Raw genomic sequence first — 16299 nt, 5'->3', positions numbered from 1 at the left:
GACAGCCAGTACATGGCCATACTGCCCCAAATGCATCTGATCTCATCTGGTCTCAGAAGTGCAGCAGGGTCAGGCCTGGGTGGCATTTGGATGGGAGAAATAGACAGGCAGGATGATACTGTAAGATACTGGCAGAGAGTGTACATTCCAGAATCAGATTAGATTCAAGCACCAGCTGCATTTATGGGATTGGAAAGGGATTCCTATGTTCTTCAATTGTTATGTACACCACTTATATACAGGACTAACATACACATGTAATGGGTTAAATAATAGCATATTAGCATCCTGGTACATGAATTTGAACAGAAAGTATACAATAAAAACAGGCCATATTTCAACATTATCAATAAAAAAATCAACATGATACTATCTATCCAAAGCCAGCAAAGTATTAAAACATATTGCCATGTAGCATTTTTTTTCTCAAAGCATCAAGGATAATTCAGGACAAGATAATCTACTAACATAATACATCACATCAACAGATGATGAGACTCAAGCATGTTTGTGTCACGTGTCCTCCACATGTGGAGAAGAGCTGGACCTCTGAGTCTGAGACAGAGGAAAGGATGACGGAACAGCACAAGAGCAAAAGCACTGTTCCCTTGAAAAGAGGCAGGTGAACCTCTCCCAACAGGGCTCACTATCATCTACCCCATGCTGTGAAAGTGCCTCAGTGGGAGAGGGAAGTTTCAGCTATTGGAAGTTCTTGCATGGCAGAGCAGAGAGGACCCTCTGAGGCCAGCCACCTCCCTTGAGGCTTTTCAGTCCATTGTAGCTGCAGATCTGGTCAGGCTACTAGTGCATTACATCTTAGAGAAGCCAAGATGTATCTGGAAAGACTAGAAAGATGCATCCAAGACACTAGGAAACATGGGGCTTGAGCAAGAGAGACTTGGTTTTTGTTTGTTTTGTTTTGTTTTGTTTTGTTTTGTTTTGTTTTGTTGGAGGGAGATGTCCAAGACAGGGTTTCTCTGTGTAATAGCCCTGACTGTCTTGGAAATCCCTTTGTAGACCAGGCTGGCCTCAAACTCACAGAGATCCACCTGCCTTTGCCTCCTAAGTGCTGGGATTAAAGACATAAGCCATTACCACCTGGAGAGACTTGCTTTTTAAATGTGTCATTCTTCTATTAAAAAATAATAAATAAATATTAAAACTTAAAATTGCCCTGCCAGAGGCCATAAGAATATAGAGCAGATGACCACTGATATTCATAAGGTCAACCCACCAGATGAATAACTCTCTGATGGAATCTAGTCAAGCAAGGCCTACGGGGCCACCGTCTATGGATGCTGTTCTGCTTCTGTCTGTAATTTTCTCATATGTTGCTACAACTCTTCCCTAAAAAGAACAGCTGTGGGGTTCTTCCTACAGCCAATTGGTGGTGTGTTTTATACTTTCTGGGCACATGTATATCTGTGGATGGTCAGGAAGATGATTTCTTCTTAAACTGTACAATTTTGATGAATAGAAATAATATTAAGATATTTTTCATAGCTCAGACTGACACAAGAAAATAACAGTATTCTCAGCTACAAAGACAGATCTTTACACCTTTAGCTGATTTAAGACCTCAGAGCAAATTCAAAGCAGAATAGTTGCCCCTGCAAATGAATCGCACAAGGACAGATGTCTGGTTATTGAACCAAGGTCAGGCATGAAGTGACTTTAGTGCCAGTTCTTCTCTTGCAAAACTCTGGCTGATACCATTGAAGACATAACCACCTACACAAATTCTAACTCTCTATACTCAACTCCTAACCTCAGTTTTATGAAACAAGACTCAAGGTTCAGCCAACTAACTGTTTATGTTTAGTTCCTGAGATGCTTTTAAGGTCACTGTTCCTTGAGAAAGTATGGAGTACTCGAGTGCTACATGTCTCCCATCTTTGCTTTAGAGACTGCACATCAGAGAACCTGACTGACAGCCTAGCATTGCCTTGGTTACTCACTTCCAGCTGCTCTGCCTGGTCAGCGCGACATTCCAAGCCTGAGAGAAAACATGTGATTTCTCATGTGTTGTCAGAATGGCTCTGCTTCTTATTGTCTACTCAAGAAATGCAATGTGACCCTCAAAATGTAACTCATATATTGTCTAGAGTTTTCTGTTGAGAAGAAGATTTTCCAAGATGGAGTAAAAAAGAAAGTTACCATCAGAACACATGCATTCCTTTCCTAATACCATTCAGATACAAGTTCAGTTCTCACTTGACATCGTGGATTTTTTTGCATACCCTGGGTGCGGTCTTGGAGCAGTATCTCCAAAGACCATGGTATTGCCCAAAATCAGCAGCAGCTCAGATACCCTTCAGTGAATGAATGGACAGATACACTGTATTACATCCACACTCAGACACACTGCTCAGTAACATGCAGTTACCGGTCATGTTACAGGCAGGACTTAAGTGGACCCAAAACTGTCTTGCTGAGTGAAAGATACTACACAATGCCCTTGAACCCACAGTCTCTTTGGTCATCAGACATTAAGGTTGGGGAAAGAGAAACCACACAGGCGTAGCTCCATGAACTTCCCCTGGAATGATGGGTTCTTCTGTACTTGTGCTGTGGGGTGATTGCCCAAATACGTACATGTACTAAAATTCATACAGTAGAACAAAGGGTCAATATCAGTATTCACTTTGGAACTCTAAAATACTGACCTATTGGTTTAAGGAAAACTCAACCACAGAACCAGAAAAAGCACAGGCAAGAAAAAAAGGTCAGGAAGACATGATTTTAGGATATCATGAAAGTTCAGTCATGATATTCTATAAGTTATGAGTGGGGAGGGATAAGATGCAGGAGAGGGGTAGAGAATTATATATTATAACCATTGACTCAGTGAGTAAAAGTATCTAATACACAATTGTGTCTGATGACCTAAGTTTGACCCCAAGAACACACATAAAAGGCTAGATAGGTAGCATGCATGTGTAGTCTCAGCACACTTACAATGAGATGGGAATAAGAGAAAGCAGAATCAGAAGTTTGAGAGCCAGCTAGCCTGGAGTAGATAGCACAGCAGCAGAAACGAGAGAGACCTTGTCTCAAAAACAAAGAGGAAAGAGAGAATTGACTCCCTAAAAGTGGTTCTGTGATGCCCACATACATGCCGTACGTAGCACATGGGTACCCACACTCACACGTGCATACTGTGACTTTTAAAAGGAAGAAAAAAAAGAAATATAGGAAAGAGAGAACCTTAAGAAATTAAGCCAAATGTTAAACTTCGTTAAAACTGGATGGCAGAGTTGTGTGTTACATTATTTTCTACCTCTCTGGTGGCAAACACTGTAGCCATAAGCCATGGGTAGCTATTTAAAGGGATTAAAATTTAATAAGTTTTGAAATTCAGTTCTGGTGTCTTCTGACCACATTTTGAGGATTCAGTGGCCACATATGACCAAGTGGCTGCCAACCTATACAGTGTAGATGCTGAACACCCCCATTATCATAAACTGCACTGAGCAGAACTGGCTGCACTCTCCTATATGTAGATGGCTCACGATAAAAACCAAGAGGAAAGAACCAAAGCCTAAAATACAAAGCATGATGGGTAAAAGAAGAAATGCAAGCCCTAAGATCCCAGGCTTATATCCCTTCACTTTTGACAATTTTCCTGAAATAAAAAGAACACACACTTTTGAAAATAATTTTAACATTTGGTAGAAGAGAAGACATCAGTCTGTTTGGTTTGGTTTCTAATCTGAGAATGAAAGGTGCCCCCAGTGGTCACTCTGTGGAAGTGAACCCTTTTCACACCTTTGGCTTTGATGACCATGATCCTCCGCTGCAGGTCGATGAAGGGCTGGATCAGACAGAGCCTTGGCTCCTGCTTCTGACTCAGGCAAACGCCATTGTGATTCACAATCATCCAGCTCCGGTCATACAGCAGCCCTTTGCTCCCTACAGGCCACTTGGTCACCTAAACAGAAGGAGAGGATTTAGGCCAGGGCTCCTCGAAATCACTCATATCAATCATTTTACAAATACAGATGGCCTTCATGGATTCAATGCATACTCTTGAAAGATGAGAAGAGGAAAACACACAACAGAGAGAGCTTTGCAAAGGAGATGTTGTGGGAATGAGAGACCTTCCCTTCAGTCCCCAGAACCATTCTCCACCCTTCACCACTGACCAGGCAAGGCATGTGCATGCAAAAATTCACAGTGCAGGATCTATAGTAGCAATGCTCTGTCTCACCCCAAGGCTAGCATCCCTCCCCTTAGGCGTCCACAGATGCCACTTTCTGTAGAGCCTTCCACTACAGTGGATGCTGGTCCAGGAACCTCCTAACACTACATACGACTATACCGAAATGGTCACTGAATCGGCCAACTTCAAATCTGTAAGTTTTCTTGCTGTCCTGGTTTCAATTACTGTGACAAATACCCTGGCCAAAAGCAACTTTGGGGAGGAAAGGTTTTATTTGGCTTACAATTCCATGTCACAGCCCTGTCATTGCTGGGAAATCACAGAGGCAGGCGCTCGAGAAGATTGCGTGCGTTACATCCAGTCAGAGCTGAGAGAAATAAATGCACCCATGCTGCCTGCTCAGCTAGCTTTCTTCACTCTCACACAGTTCAGGGCCCAGCCCGTGAAATGGTCCTGCCCCTATTCAGAGTGTATCTTCCCACCTCAAGGAACAATCAAGAAAACACTCCACAGACTTGCCCTCAGGCCAACACGATTTAGATAATTCCTCGCTGATATTTCCTCTTCCAGGGTAACTCTAGTTCACATCAGGCTGGTCATAAAAAATTAACCAGCCAATCTGCATTGTTCATATTTATACAGAATTTAAATATAAAGCACGTGAGTATGCCCAAATCTTGTATTCCAATGCCATTCACAACCAAAAGGAGTGATCCTCCTTGGAGAACGGATTGAAGGAAAAGCCTCAGAGTCCTGGTATGTCCCTCCTGTGCTTGTCCTATGAACACAACCCCTCTGTAAAAACAAAAGGGAAGGCAGAGTCCTGCCTGAAGGAGCTCATGTGCCTACCGTATCCATCATCCTCCTTGTTGCTGTGACCAATCCCTGATGGGAAACAACCGAAAGGGGAGGAGTTTGTTTGGGCTCAGGGTTTGTGGGTACAGCCCATCACGGTGGGGAAGGCCTAGTGGTGGGGACAGCTTGAGCCTGTGGTGACAGAAGTCTGTGGCTGCTCATTCGCATCTCCACAGACCAGGAAGCAGTGGAGGGACAGAGGCAGAGTCAAGCTGTAGATCTCAAGACCCACTTCCTCCATCTCAGATCCACCTCCCAAAGATCCTACAAAACAGCGTCACCAAGTGGGGACGAACTGTTCAAACACACGAGTCTATAAGAAATATTTTACATCCAGGCTCCCGTAGAGCCACCCTGGAGAGCAGGCCAATAAACAGCCTTGATCTCTACATGTCTGAGGAGGAGCCAGAGACTTAGCCATCCCAGAGACTCGGGAATCTAAGATCTTGGCAGCCTCAGGTTGGCCACAAGGAAGACCATCTTTTAAGTAACTAAGGCTAGCTGCCAGCCAAGGCAAGCCACCTGTCCCCCAGTGCAAGGATCACTGTAACAGCATCGTTTGTAGGTGTGTGACATAATCCAGTATCTGTGAGAGATTACTTCCAGGATTTCCTAAAAACACCCAGGTCTGTAGATGCTCAAATCCTTCTTTTTAAACCGTAATGTTTGCATAGAACCTATGCACATCTCCCTGTAAAATGTTCCACCTCTAAGTGACCTACACTGCCTGGCACGATGTAAGTGCTCTGTGAATAGTTGTGTTGTTTATGGTGTATCGTCACAGTTGCAGTTTTTCCTAATATTTGGGGGTCACCGTTGGTTGATTCCATCGACACAAAATTCGTGGGTCAAAATGATCCCCCAGCAGTTTATTTCCACGGGGAAGACGGAGCAGAGAAACCACACGAGGGCATGAACCTGGCTCAGCAGACCCAAATACAGATTCTTGCAGGTGGCCTAGACAAGGTGTTTAACCTCCATCCCCTCAGGCCCCATGATGATGACGTAGGGATAATGTCACTCTGCCTCTCATGTAACCATTGTATGGGTCAAATGAAACAAGGCATGTCGAGTGTTTCAGCAAAGGGCCAGGGCATCCCTCTGGCTACAGTCACAGGCAATTAGGCCTAGGCTGGTGAGACGGCTTAGCTGGTGAGGTGTTTGCTGTGCCAGCAGACTGAGTTAGGTCCCCAGGAAAACGTTAGGCAAAAACATTAGGTGTGGTGGCATGTACTTGTAAGCCCAGCACTGGGGAGATGGAAAATGCCCCGGTCCAGCTGGCCAGCCATTAAGCCTACTAAGGGAGATCCAGGCCAGTGAGAGGCTCAGTCTCAAAAAGCAAGGTGAAGGCACCCAAGGAATGATACCTAACATCATCCTCTGGCTTCCACGGGCATGCATACACACGTACACACACTTCCGAACACACCTGCACCTCTATGCACACAGCAACGGGGCCCTCTGGAGGTCCCGGGAAGCAGTGTCACATTTAAAAAAATCATCCCTACCAAGAGAAGCAGAAGGAAAACAGCTCTTCAAACCACAACATCCTGACCTTCAATTTGAGTTTTGCCAGCTTTCCTTCACTTGCTAGATTGTTCTTTCACTTCTTGCCGAAAAGAGAAAAAAAGTGCTATACGCTGCCTCAAAAGAGTCGGGGGCGGGGAGAAACGATGCTCGGAGAAAGGAACAGGGCAACCATTTCTGTGAAGCCCTTACCTCAAATGCAGCACAGGATTTGATGGGGTAGAGGTAAATGTTGGTGACCACGTGGGGCCCAAGGTCCCCATTCAGGATACCTGCCGCTTTCTCTGGAAGGGCCTGCCGGCTGCTGCTGGCTTCGCTCAGAGACAGGCACAAGTCCATGGTATTTGCATCAGGACAGGCGTCACTGCAAACTGCAGGGTCTGTGCAGGCACCGTCCTGAGGTGGGTGGCAGTCACTCTCTGAGGATAAGGCTCCAGCATCACAGGTGCCGGCTGGAAGAACACCCTGTTCACCGGGTGAGCGAAGGCGGATAGCGCTGATGAACCTGAGAAAGGCCTGGGCATCTTCTAGCGTGGACATGTATCCAAAGGAAACCCTCACAGAGCCCGTGGGCCGTCCGTCTATGATGTCGACATCATCTCCACAGACATGACCAGCCTAGAATCAGCCAGATAAGTCAGCCAGGGAAACTTGTGCTTTGTGGATAAATTGGAAAAAATATTATAAAAATTAATTTTACTTGTTTTAAAATAAACTCAGGAAGGCAGAATTGCTAGGCGCCTGAGAAACCATTCCTTTGCTGCAGACGCGGGGACACACTGCCTGGGTCTCACCTTAACCAGCTGTGAAGTGGAGCTGATGCCAACGTGAGGGACTTTAAAGAGATTGGCAGCAGTGCTTCCTGAAGATCATTTTCCCAGAGGACTCAACAGACAGGCTAAAGTCTCAGAAGCACCAAGAGCTGTACTTTACAGTCTTCCCAGGCTGAGCAGAACACCCACGGGCCACTCCCAGACCGCCTCCCTGAGTATCAAAGGGAGGCTGGCATCCTGACAGCGGCCCTTGGAGAGGAGAAAGGCCGCAGTACCAACCCTTGGCCCCTTGAAGGCCCAGGTCAGCTCAACTGCCCCTGCCACAAGGGGGAAGGTGGAGGTACTCCATCCCCAAATCTAGCTGCCTGGTGTTACAGGTCACGGGAAGTATGTACATTAGATGCTCGGGACACCTCCCTAGTCTAGGCCAGTCACCCTCAGAGATGTGACACAGCCTTCCGTCACCATCCAGAGCCACAGCCAGAGCTGCAAGCAGTTGAGTTCTGGCCATCTCTCTCTGCCTTCTCTCTTTCTCTCCTTTTCTCGACCTCCCCTTCCTCCCTTTCTCTCTCCCTCTCCCTCTCCCCTGCCCTCTCCTTCACCCTCTACCTTTCTCTCTCAGATGGAGATCAATTTTTTTCTCATTTTGATTAGTTCTTTGAAAATTTCATGCAGTATATGTTGACCATAATCATACCCCTCCCCCAATGCCTCTCAGATCCACCCCCCTTCCCTACCCAACTAAGTTTGTGTCCCCTTTTTTTCAACCCTTAACAAGTACAGTCTGTGCTGCCCATATACTCTTAGATATACGACTTTCCATTGGAGCATGTTCAACCTACCGAGGGTCACATCCCCTGGTAGGCCCCTTGTCTTTTTTAAAATAAAATCTAGTTCAGAGGCCGGAGAGATGGTTTCGTTGATTAAGGAGGCTTGCTGCCCAGTCCTGGTGACCTGAGTTTGAACCCTGGAATCTACGCGAAGACGGAAGGAAAGAACTAGCTGTACAATGTTGTTCTCCGACCTCCACATGTGCGACGTGCCATGAGTGTCCACACATATATCATGCATAAATAATAATAATAGTTAACTGGGATTTTAGCACGTGCACATTCAGTGGCAAGAAAAAAGAAACTCAAACTAGCAACTGCTGCAAAATGCACAGGACTCTTTGCCCCTGGCTATGGTTTGAAACTGGAAAGCCCCCCATAAGGTTCGACACTCGGTCCCCAGCTGGTGGCACTGTTTTGGGAGGTTGTGGAAATACTAAGAGGGGGTCCCACCCGGAGGAAGCAGGTCACCGAAGCAGGAGCTTTGAGCCCTTTCGTTTTACGCGTTTCCTACCGCCCAGTCAGTTACCAAGTGAGCTCCTCTCCTCTGCCATACCCCCACTGCCAGAATGCTCTGCCCAAGCACCGGGGCCACGTGACTATCCACTGAACCCCTGAGATCATGAGCAAAGCAAGCAGCTCCTCCCAAGTGAGTCATTTCCATTGGATCTTTTATCACAGTGAGAAACTATTCTTGCAAAATAATTCAAAATAGGCCCTATGTACCCAGAGTGAAAAAACCTCCACCCCAGGACAAACAGGGAGGGTGAGGATTCTGGGAGACAGGACCCCTGGATCCATGGATGAGTTCCACCCACTCCCAGCCAGGAGGGAGGCTAACCTCAGTTCGGAAGCTGTACCCGAGGAGGAGTGAATTGGGCAGGGTGAATTGGCCAAACGTCCCCCGCTAACAGCCCTCTTCGGTTACATTTTTAACCTCCAGCCAGTGAGACGATTCACTGGGTAAAGACACTTGGCACCAAGCCTGCAAACCTAGATTTGATCTCCAGGATGGTAGAAGGAGATAACCAACTTCAACAAGCTGCCTTCTGACCTCACACTCACACACACACACACACACACACACACACACACACACACACACACACACACACACACAAATAGAGTAATTAAAAAATTACTCTCAGAGTGAAATATGAATCATAAAATATTGCCACAGAGCTAAAAACTTCAAGCACTTTGCATTTTATCAACTCCTTTTCTTTTTGGTCCATCCACGGAATGGTCCTGGCAAGATGAGCCTGAACAAGCAGCCTCCACCAGCCTCAATGACCAGCCACCTCACGGTCTTGCTGACTGCAGTCTGCGTGGGCTACAGGGGCTTGTACTGACCTGAAAATGTTTCTTAACCATCTCGTCACTTAGCCCCAGGTGCCGCTGGCAGGCCCCCAAGTTACAGAAGCAGCCAGTCCTCAGGTAGATTTTGTACAGGCTGGCCATTTTGTCTACCTGAAGATAAAGGTGACATGGAATCAGTGTCAGAAATGTCTAGTTTCACTATGATTGCCTGGAACAGAATTCTGGAACAGCATTGATCCTCTTTCTTAACAAAAAGATGGTAGGTGACCTAAGTCTGGACCTTGCTCTAAAATTCATAGCTGTTATGTCACAGACGTAAAAAATACCCCCCAGGGGCTCACATGCTGAACACTCATTCCCCAGCTGTTGGTGATGTTCTGGGAAGTTGTGGGACATTGGTAGGTGGGGCCTCCCTGGAGGAAGTAAGCCACTAATTTGTGGGCCTTGGAAGTTAAAATTTAGCCCCTCCTCCCTCTGCTGAACAGTGAGGAGGTGAGGCACCCACCCCTGCCACCGTGGGGCTGTCAGCCACCATTTCCTTGTCTGAGTGTTGGACCATATCACTTAATCTGTGAGTGAGAATCACCCCCCTCCCTGAAACGGCTCTAGCCAGGTATTTTATCACCAAGACAAGAAAAGTAACTGATGTAAGGATCTACTGGTTTTTTTATTCAGCATTTTATAAAGTGTCCTAGAAATCAGAGTATATCGAATTACAGAAGTGTGCTTGAGAAAAAATCAAATCCAGACCAAAGTCTAAGTTAAGAGCCTCAGAAGAGCAACAGTGAGTGGAGCTGGGGCCATTGTCAGCTCCTTCACACTGGTCACCACGGAGTCTGACCACAGAGCAGGACCCAGTGAGGTGCTGTTCTGGGCAGCACCAGCTTGGCTCACAGCCTGTATCATGAGCATCACGTGGATGTCATATGTCATCTATGTCCATTTTCTAATTTCTCCAACTTCAGGTTCAGTCAGGATTGCTGTTCAGTCTGGGTGTTATGACTCTGCTGCCCCCTGGAGGCTATGGGGTATGCACTGACTGGTCCTAAATTCTGGGCTCCAAGAATTCTCAAGCCTCAGCCTCCAGTGTATAGCAAGGAAACAGATTTGGTTTGTAGTGTAATCAAGATGCACGTGTTCTATGATGTTCAGGGAAAATGAGCAGCATCTTCTAACTTTAACTGATAACTGAGTCTGTTCCAAATGTAGCCCTTCCCTACATGCAAATCAGTTTCCCTCTTTCCCCATTGGAAAAAAGTCCATGCAGAGGGTGCATCACAGAAACTGCTTTAACCAGCCCACAAATCCTTTGAAGTCATCGCATGTATAGACTAAGGCAGAAATACGGGATTCTTTGAAGCTGGGTGAATTACTGGTGATACTTCTTTTTTTAATAAATAGATAAGGAGGAGGCGGTCCCCGACTTTACCTCATGGCAATATATGATGTGATGTGGTCTGATGTATTGCTGGGCTACATGAAGTGACCTCAGCTGTGGCCTAGTGCCCACACTGCTTTTCTATCTGTTTTAGGTGCCTTCCCATTCAGGCAAGTTGTCATCTGCTCTCTGATCCTCTCTCTCTACCTAAGTAAAGGAGGCTAAGGACATACACAGCCAAGCTTGAACAGAATTGCATATCGATGAGAGCTGTAAAGCCTCTGAGCTGAGTATGGTTGGGTGTGTAAAATGTCTACACACAGGACATGGAGGCAGAAATATCAAGAGTTCAAGGTCACTCATGGCTATATAGTGAGTTCCACACCAACCTTGGCTACAGGAGGCTATGTGTATAAATAAACAAACAAATGCCTTTGAGTGAGGCTCACCCACAGAGCCTGGGCTTTCTCATAGCTCCTTCTAGGGGATTTTTAAGGAAATGTCAAGAGTCAAAAAGACTTCCAAGTTTAGACAAGAACATTTCTAGTATAAAAGGGCAAGTAGGATGAACATAGGGAGAGCTGGACTTCCTGACTTGAGCCAAGTGTAGTGGCTAACACCTACAATTCCGGCACTAGGGAGGTAGACACAGGAGGGTTGCTGTGAGTGCAAGGTCAGCCTGGGCTAGAGTGAAAGCCTCCCTTTCTCTCAAAAAAAAAAAAAAAAGATGAATCAAAATCCCACCTGGGAGTAGCCAATGATGTTCCCACCATCATCCAGCACATTAAAATTGATGATTGGACCCTGGACATCAGGGCTGCTGAACTCAGAATCACTGTAAATCCGTACCACAGGGGCTCCGTTGGGGTAGCAGAGGGAAGACAGGACAGAGTGGGTGTACTGTGCCAGAGCAAAGGTGTGCCGTTGTATGTTCTCCATGCCACCTAGAGACAAAAGCACACAGAGACATGGACTTCACACATAAGTCACTCCCTCCTGTCTAAGACATGCTTTTTACAATTGGTCAACCCAGACCACCAATTGACGACTTTAACTATAGCTGTCCTTATGACGAAGTTGATGTATTTTTAATAATTTTATTTTATGTTTTGTCTGTGTACCATGTGTATAGAAAAAAATTTCCCAAGAGCACAGCACACCAGGTGATGCCTGGCTCATCAGACATAATCTACTCCAGTCATATGCTTTCATGCCCATCCCCATAGAAAGAGGAATGGCATCTGCCTGTGTCTCGGCCCCTGGGAGCTCTTGTCAGGAAAGAGCATGGTGGTGCTCTTTCAGACAAAAGCTGGTGGAAGAAAGGGTGGCCAGGAGCTTGAGGTCAGGCGTGAATAAGACCTGCATTTAATCTAGTCCTCTCAGCTTGCCGACTGGGAAGGCATTCAGTATTTCTGTGACAGCTCATCTTGGTTGTCAACTTGACTATATCTGGCATTGCCTAAAATTAAAAAAGGAGGGTATGCCATTGAGGGATTTTTGCTTAATTTGAAGTAGAAAGATCCACTTCTAATCCAGATCTTGAGGTGGATTAATCTGGGCCACGCCTTCTGCTGGAAGCCTATATAAGGACACGGAAGAAGGACGCTTTTGCTCTTTGCCTGTTTGCCCTCCCCTTGCTAGCAAGTCCATTCCTTCACTAACATTACAGCCGACTTCTTCAGAATTCCCGCATATACCGAAGATCAACTGAGACATCCAGCCTCGTGGACTGAGCAACTACTGGATTCTTAGACCTTCCTTTCACAGCCAGCCATTGCTGGATTAGCTGGACTGCAGCCTGTAAGTCATTCTAATAAATCCCCTTTTTCATACAGAGAGAGAGATTCATCCTGTAAGTTCTGTTTTTCTAGAGAACTCTGACGAATACACTTTCTGAGCATCTGCTCCATTGTTGGGCAATATGGGTTTGTCAGCAGCTCCTCTGTGGGGCTGTAGAGAGAATCCAGGCAGGCAAGAGCTGATAAGACCTCACCTAGCCCAGGGACCCAGGGCCATGCCTCCACCACACACAGCCATTAATCTTTGGCTCTGGGATGATCTCTGTTAAAATGGGGTTGTCCAAGCCTGGAAAAGCAAAAACCAACCACCCCAAGCCCTCCTGAGTGCTCTGAAGACATTTAGAATCTGACTTCACTGCACAGAGATTCTAGCTACTTGGTACATGCTGCTCCCTTCCATAGATCTTGTCTCCTTCACCAGCACCATACCTATACCTGGGATCCCTCAAGGACACAGGCAACAAAAGCCAAGTCCACTCAGGTAAATATGTCCACTGACCTGTGAGGTGCTCCAGAGCATCAAATCCATGTTTCAACGCTATTACATCAAGGAATGAAATGGTGCCATCTTCAAACCTGTAGGGAACAAGCTGTCAAGCCTTGGCCAACACAATCCACATGCATTCTGTGCTAGGTGAGGGCAGCCAGGCATAGGCTGAGTGATGGTTTGTTAATAGCTCCCTTCTGTAGCCTTATAAAACTGGCTTTCCCCACCATGTCAAGACCCACCTGGCTGCCTCTGGCCCTAACCAGCTCTGCAGTCTTTCAAACTTGGTGTCCATGTTGGCTTCTCACACATGCAACATTCTGGGTCCCACCTTCCCCCCTCAGGAAGGTACTCAGCAAGAGCCACACAGCCTGCCCTACAGCCTGGGGGAAAGGCCTCAGACCTGGAAGGCAAGTGGCAGCCTGCCCTCGGTGTTTTTGGTAACCTCTCAGCCTGACTGGCAGAGGTTGCCACTAACATTGCTCCCCAGGTTTGGGCTTTGGGTTCAGCTAATTCCTGCTGAGGAGCGGAGCAGGGTTCACTCTAGCTGCTGGGAAAGTGAGTGTGCTGTGAACTGCTGGCACGTGTTTCAGACCAGCGTCTTTTAAGATCACTGTTTCTCGCTGTTGTTTCTCCCCAGTGCTCTGAGGCCAGAGCCTCCCGTCCCCTGTTCTTACTTCCCTGCAGGCTTTTCTCTCCTTCCTCTGAAGCTGTTATCTGCAGATCCCCTCCTCCACCCAGGTGAAGAAGCTACAGGACAGAGTTCAGAGTCACCCCTAACACACTCCAGCTGATCTCCGCCTCCCAGATCTGAGCCCCGCCCTGACTGTCCTGCCTGTGACATCAAACTCCCTGGACCTGGGTTCCGCTTGCACAGTCTTATAGGTCATGCTTGCCAGCCTGCCTAAGTGAAGGACACAGGATGTGCCACAGGCAAGGTTACCTTTCTGCCACCGACGGCCTCGGGACGTAAAAGTCCTCTCCTGCAAGGTAGGCAGCTGCAGTTCCTCCTCCGAAGTAGCTTTTCCTCAGCAGAGGAGCCACATGCTTACTGACCAGCAGGGCACCCAGGCCTGTGGGGAGCCCGAAGATCTTATAGAAGGAGATGGGGACAAAGTCAGGCTGGTGAGTGGACAGGTCCAAGGGGGAGGTGCTGACGTAGGAGGCTGCATCCAGCAGGACGAACCACCTCCCGGGCACATTCACAGGGCTCCTCCGCCCAGACTTGACCTCTTCTATCCACGACAGTGGGTATCTGGTGCCTGAAAAGTTACTCTGAGCTGGGTAACAGAAGAGGTGTGGAAGCTGACAGTCAGGGTCACAGGCTCCAGCACCCCTGTCCTCTGCTGACCACATGTCCTCTGGCTTGATTGGGATGGATGTGACATTCATGGCTGCAGCCACCTTCCTCATTCCCACCACAGAGGTGTGGTTGTCAGTGAGGTAACAGAAGTGACTCCCACCATTCTCCAGGGCCCGGGATACCCACGGAAACGCCTCTGCCACTAGTCTGAGAGCAGCTGTGCTCCCAGATGTGAAGATCACGATGTAGTCCTCTGGCGTGGTGTGAAAGTGAGTCAGGATCCTGGAAAGAAGCACAGTGTCACAGCTGGGTCTCTGCTCCACCCAGAATATTTCCAAGTTACCTTAGGTCTACTCAATAGGGCATCTCTACCTTCCAGGGACTCTTAGCCACAGCTGTGTAGTTAAAGCAGGGCAGAGAGAGTCAGACGTTATAGGCTGGCCTTGAACTTTCTATTTTGCAAAGGATAACCTTGAATTCTTGCAAAGATCACATTTAAACTTCTTGCCTCTGGGGTCCCATCTCTGAATGGTCACAGCAGAAACCTACAACATAGGGCTGAGGCTGAAGTGTGCCTAAAACTCAAGCAGCTTGTGTTCAGTCCCAAGTATTTCTTAAACCCAAGTACTGTCTCCTGCAATCCCAGAATGCAGGAGATGGAGGCAGGAAGATGTTAAGTTCAAGGACAGCCTCAGCAATCTAGTGAGTTCAGAGCCAATCCAAGACACACGAGACCCTGTCTCAAAAAAAAAAAAAAAAAAAAAAGGAAAACAATCTCCAGCAAACATAGTAAGCTCTAGAGCAGCCTCAGGACTAGACCTTCTTAATAAATAAATTACATTTCTTTAAATCTATACAGGAACTGGAAAGATGACTCAGCATGTTTAAACATTTCTTGCTTCTACAGAAGACCCAGGTTCGATTCCTAGCACCCCCCCACCCCCCGGCCCGGTAGCTCACAACCATCTGTAACTCTAGTTCCAAGGATCCTAACACTCTCTTCTGACCTCTGTGTGCATAAGGCATGAACATAATGCACATATATACATGTGAGTAAAACACTTACACACATCACATAAATAAATTTAAAAAAATATTTTAAATCTAAAACAACCTGAAAATTAATTGAAAACACCTTCATCTTTGTATTCCCCCTACTCTATTACAAAGCATTTTAAAAATATATTTATTTATTTATTTATTTATTTATTTATTTATTTATTTATTTATTTTTCTTATTGTGTGCCTGAGTATATGTATGTGCACCATGTGTGTTCAGGTGCCCATGAAAGACAGAAGGCATCAGATCCCCAAGAATTCATTATATACAGTTATGAGCCACGTTGTGGGTGCTGGGAAACTGGGTCCTCTGCAAGAGTAGTAAGCACTCTTAACCACTGAGCCATATCTCCACCCCCATCACAATGAATTTTAAGTCAGCAGCCTGTCTTACATTGCTTTTACTACTGGCAAGCTGATCCAAAACTGATATCACTTTCAAATTTGAAATAATTTAAATTTTACTGATTTAAGTAACCTATACCATGAGGAGATTATGTACCAGAAACTAGTTATTATGCATGGAGAACAATTAAAGAATACTCTAACATGCAAAAACTAGTGAAAATAATGTGGTAGTTGGGTATGGTGGTGCACACCTGCAATTCCAGCACTTGTAAAGTGCAGGCAGGAGGATTAGGAGTTCATGGCCAGCACTGTTACACAAGAGAGCTAGAGGTGAGCTACTGGACTCCCTGTCTCAAAGTGATAATGGTTCTATGAATAAATAAAAATGCCTAATAAAACAATCTACGAAAAGGAAGGCCAGAAAATGGTGCTTCTTTCTGAAGACATGACTGAGAACC

General features: G+C 46.4%; 1 protein-coding gene across 2 annotated transcripts in view; it reads right to left on the bottom strand.

The window, feature by feature from the left end:
• Mocos (molybdenum cofactor sulfurase) overlaps positions 1–16299 on the bottom strand; it is a 48810-nt gene that overhangs the window by 18888 nt on the left and 13623 nt on the right. For both annotated transcript variants that reach the window (XM_052741680.1, XM_052741681.1), the window contains 6 exons: positions 14075–14716; positions 13144–13220; positions 11590–11789; positions 9501–9617; positions 6737–7162; positions 3769–3931 (listed from right to left, as the gene is read on the bottom strand). In XM_052741680.1, the coding sequence (XP_052597640.1) occupies positions 3769–3931; positions 6737–7162; positions 9501–9617; positions 11590–11789; positions 13144–13220; positions 14075–14716 (1625 nt within the window). The remainder of the gene's footprint in view (positions 1–3768; positions 3932–6736; positions 7163–9500; positions 9618–11589; positions 11790–13143; positions 13221–14074; positions 14717–16299) is intronic.

The sequence above is a fragment of the Peromyscus californicus genome, unplaced genomic scaffold (assembly GCF_007827085.1).
Source record: "Peromyscus californicus insignis strain IS unplaced genomic scaffold, ASM782708v3 Scaffold_17__1_contigs__length_78620276, whole genome shotgun sequence".
In the NCBI taxonomy this organism is placed as follows: Eukaryota; Metazoa; Chordata; class Mammalia; order Rodentia; family Cricetidae; genus Peromyscus; species Peromyscus californicus.
The sequence above is the reverse complement of the archived record's forward strand: the minus strand, read 5'-3'. Positions and strand labels throughout refer to the sequence as shown.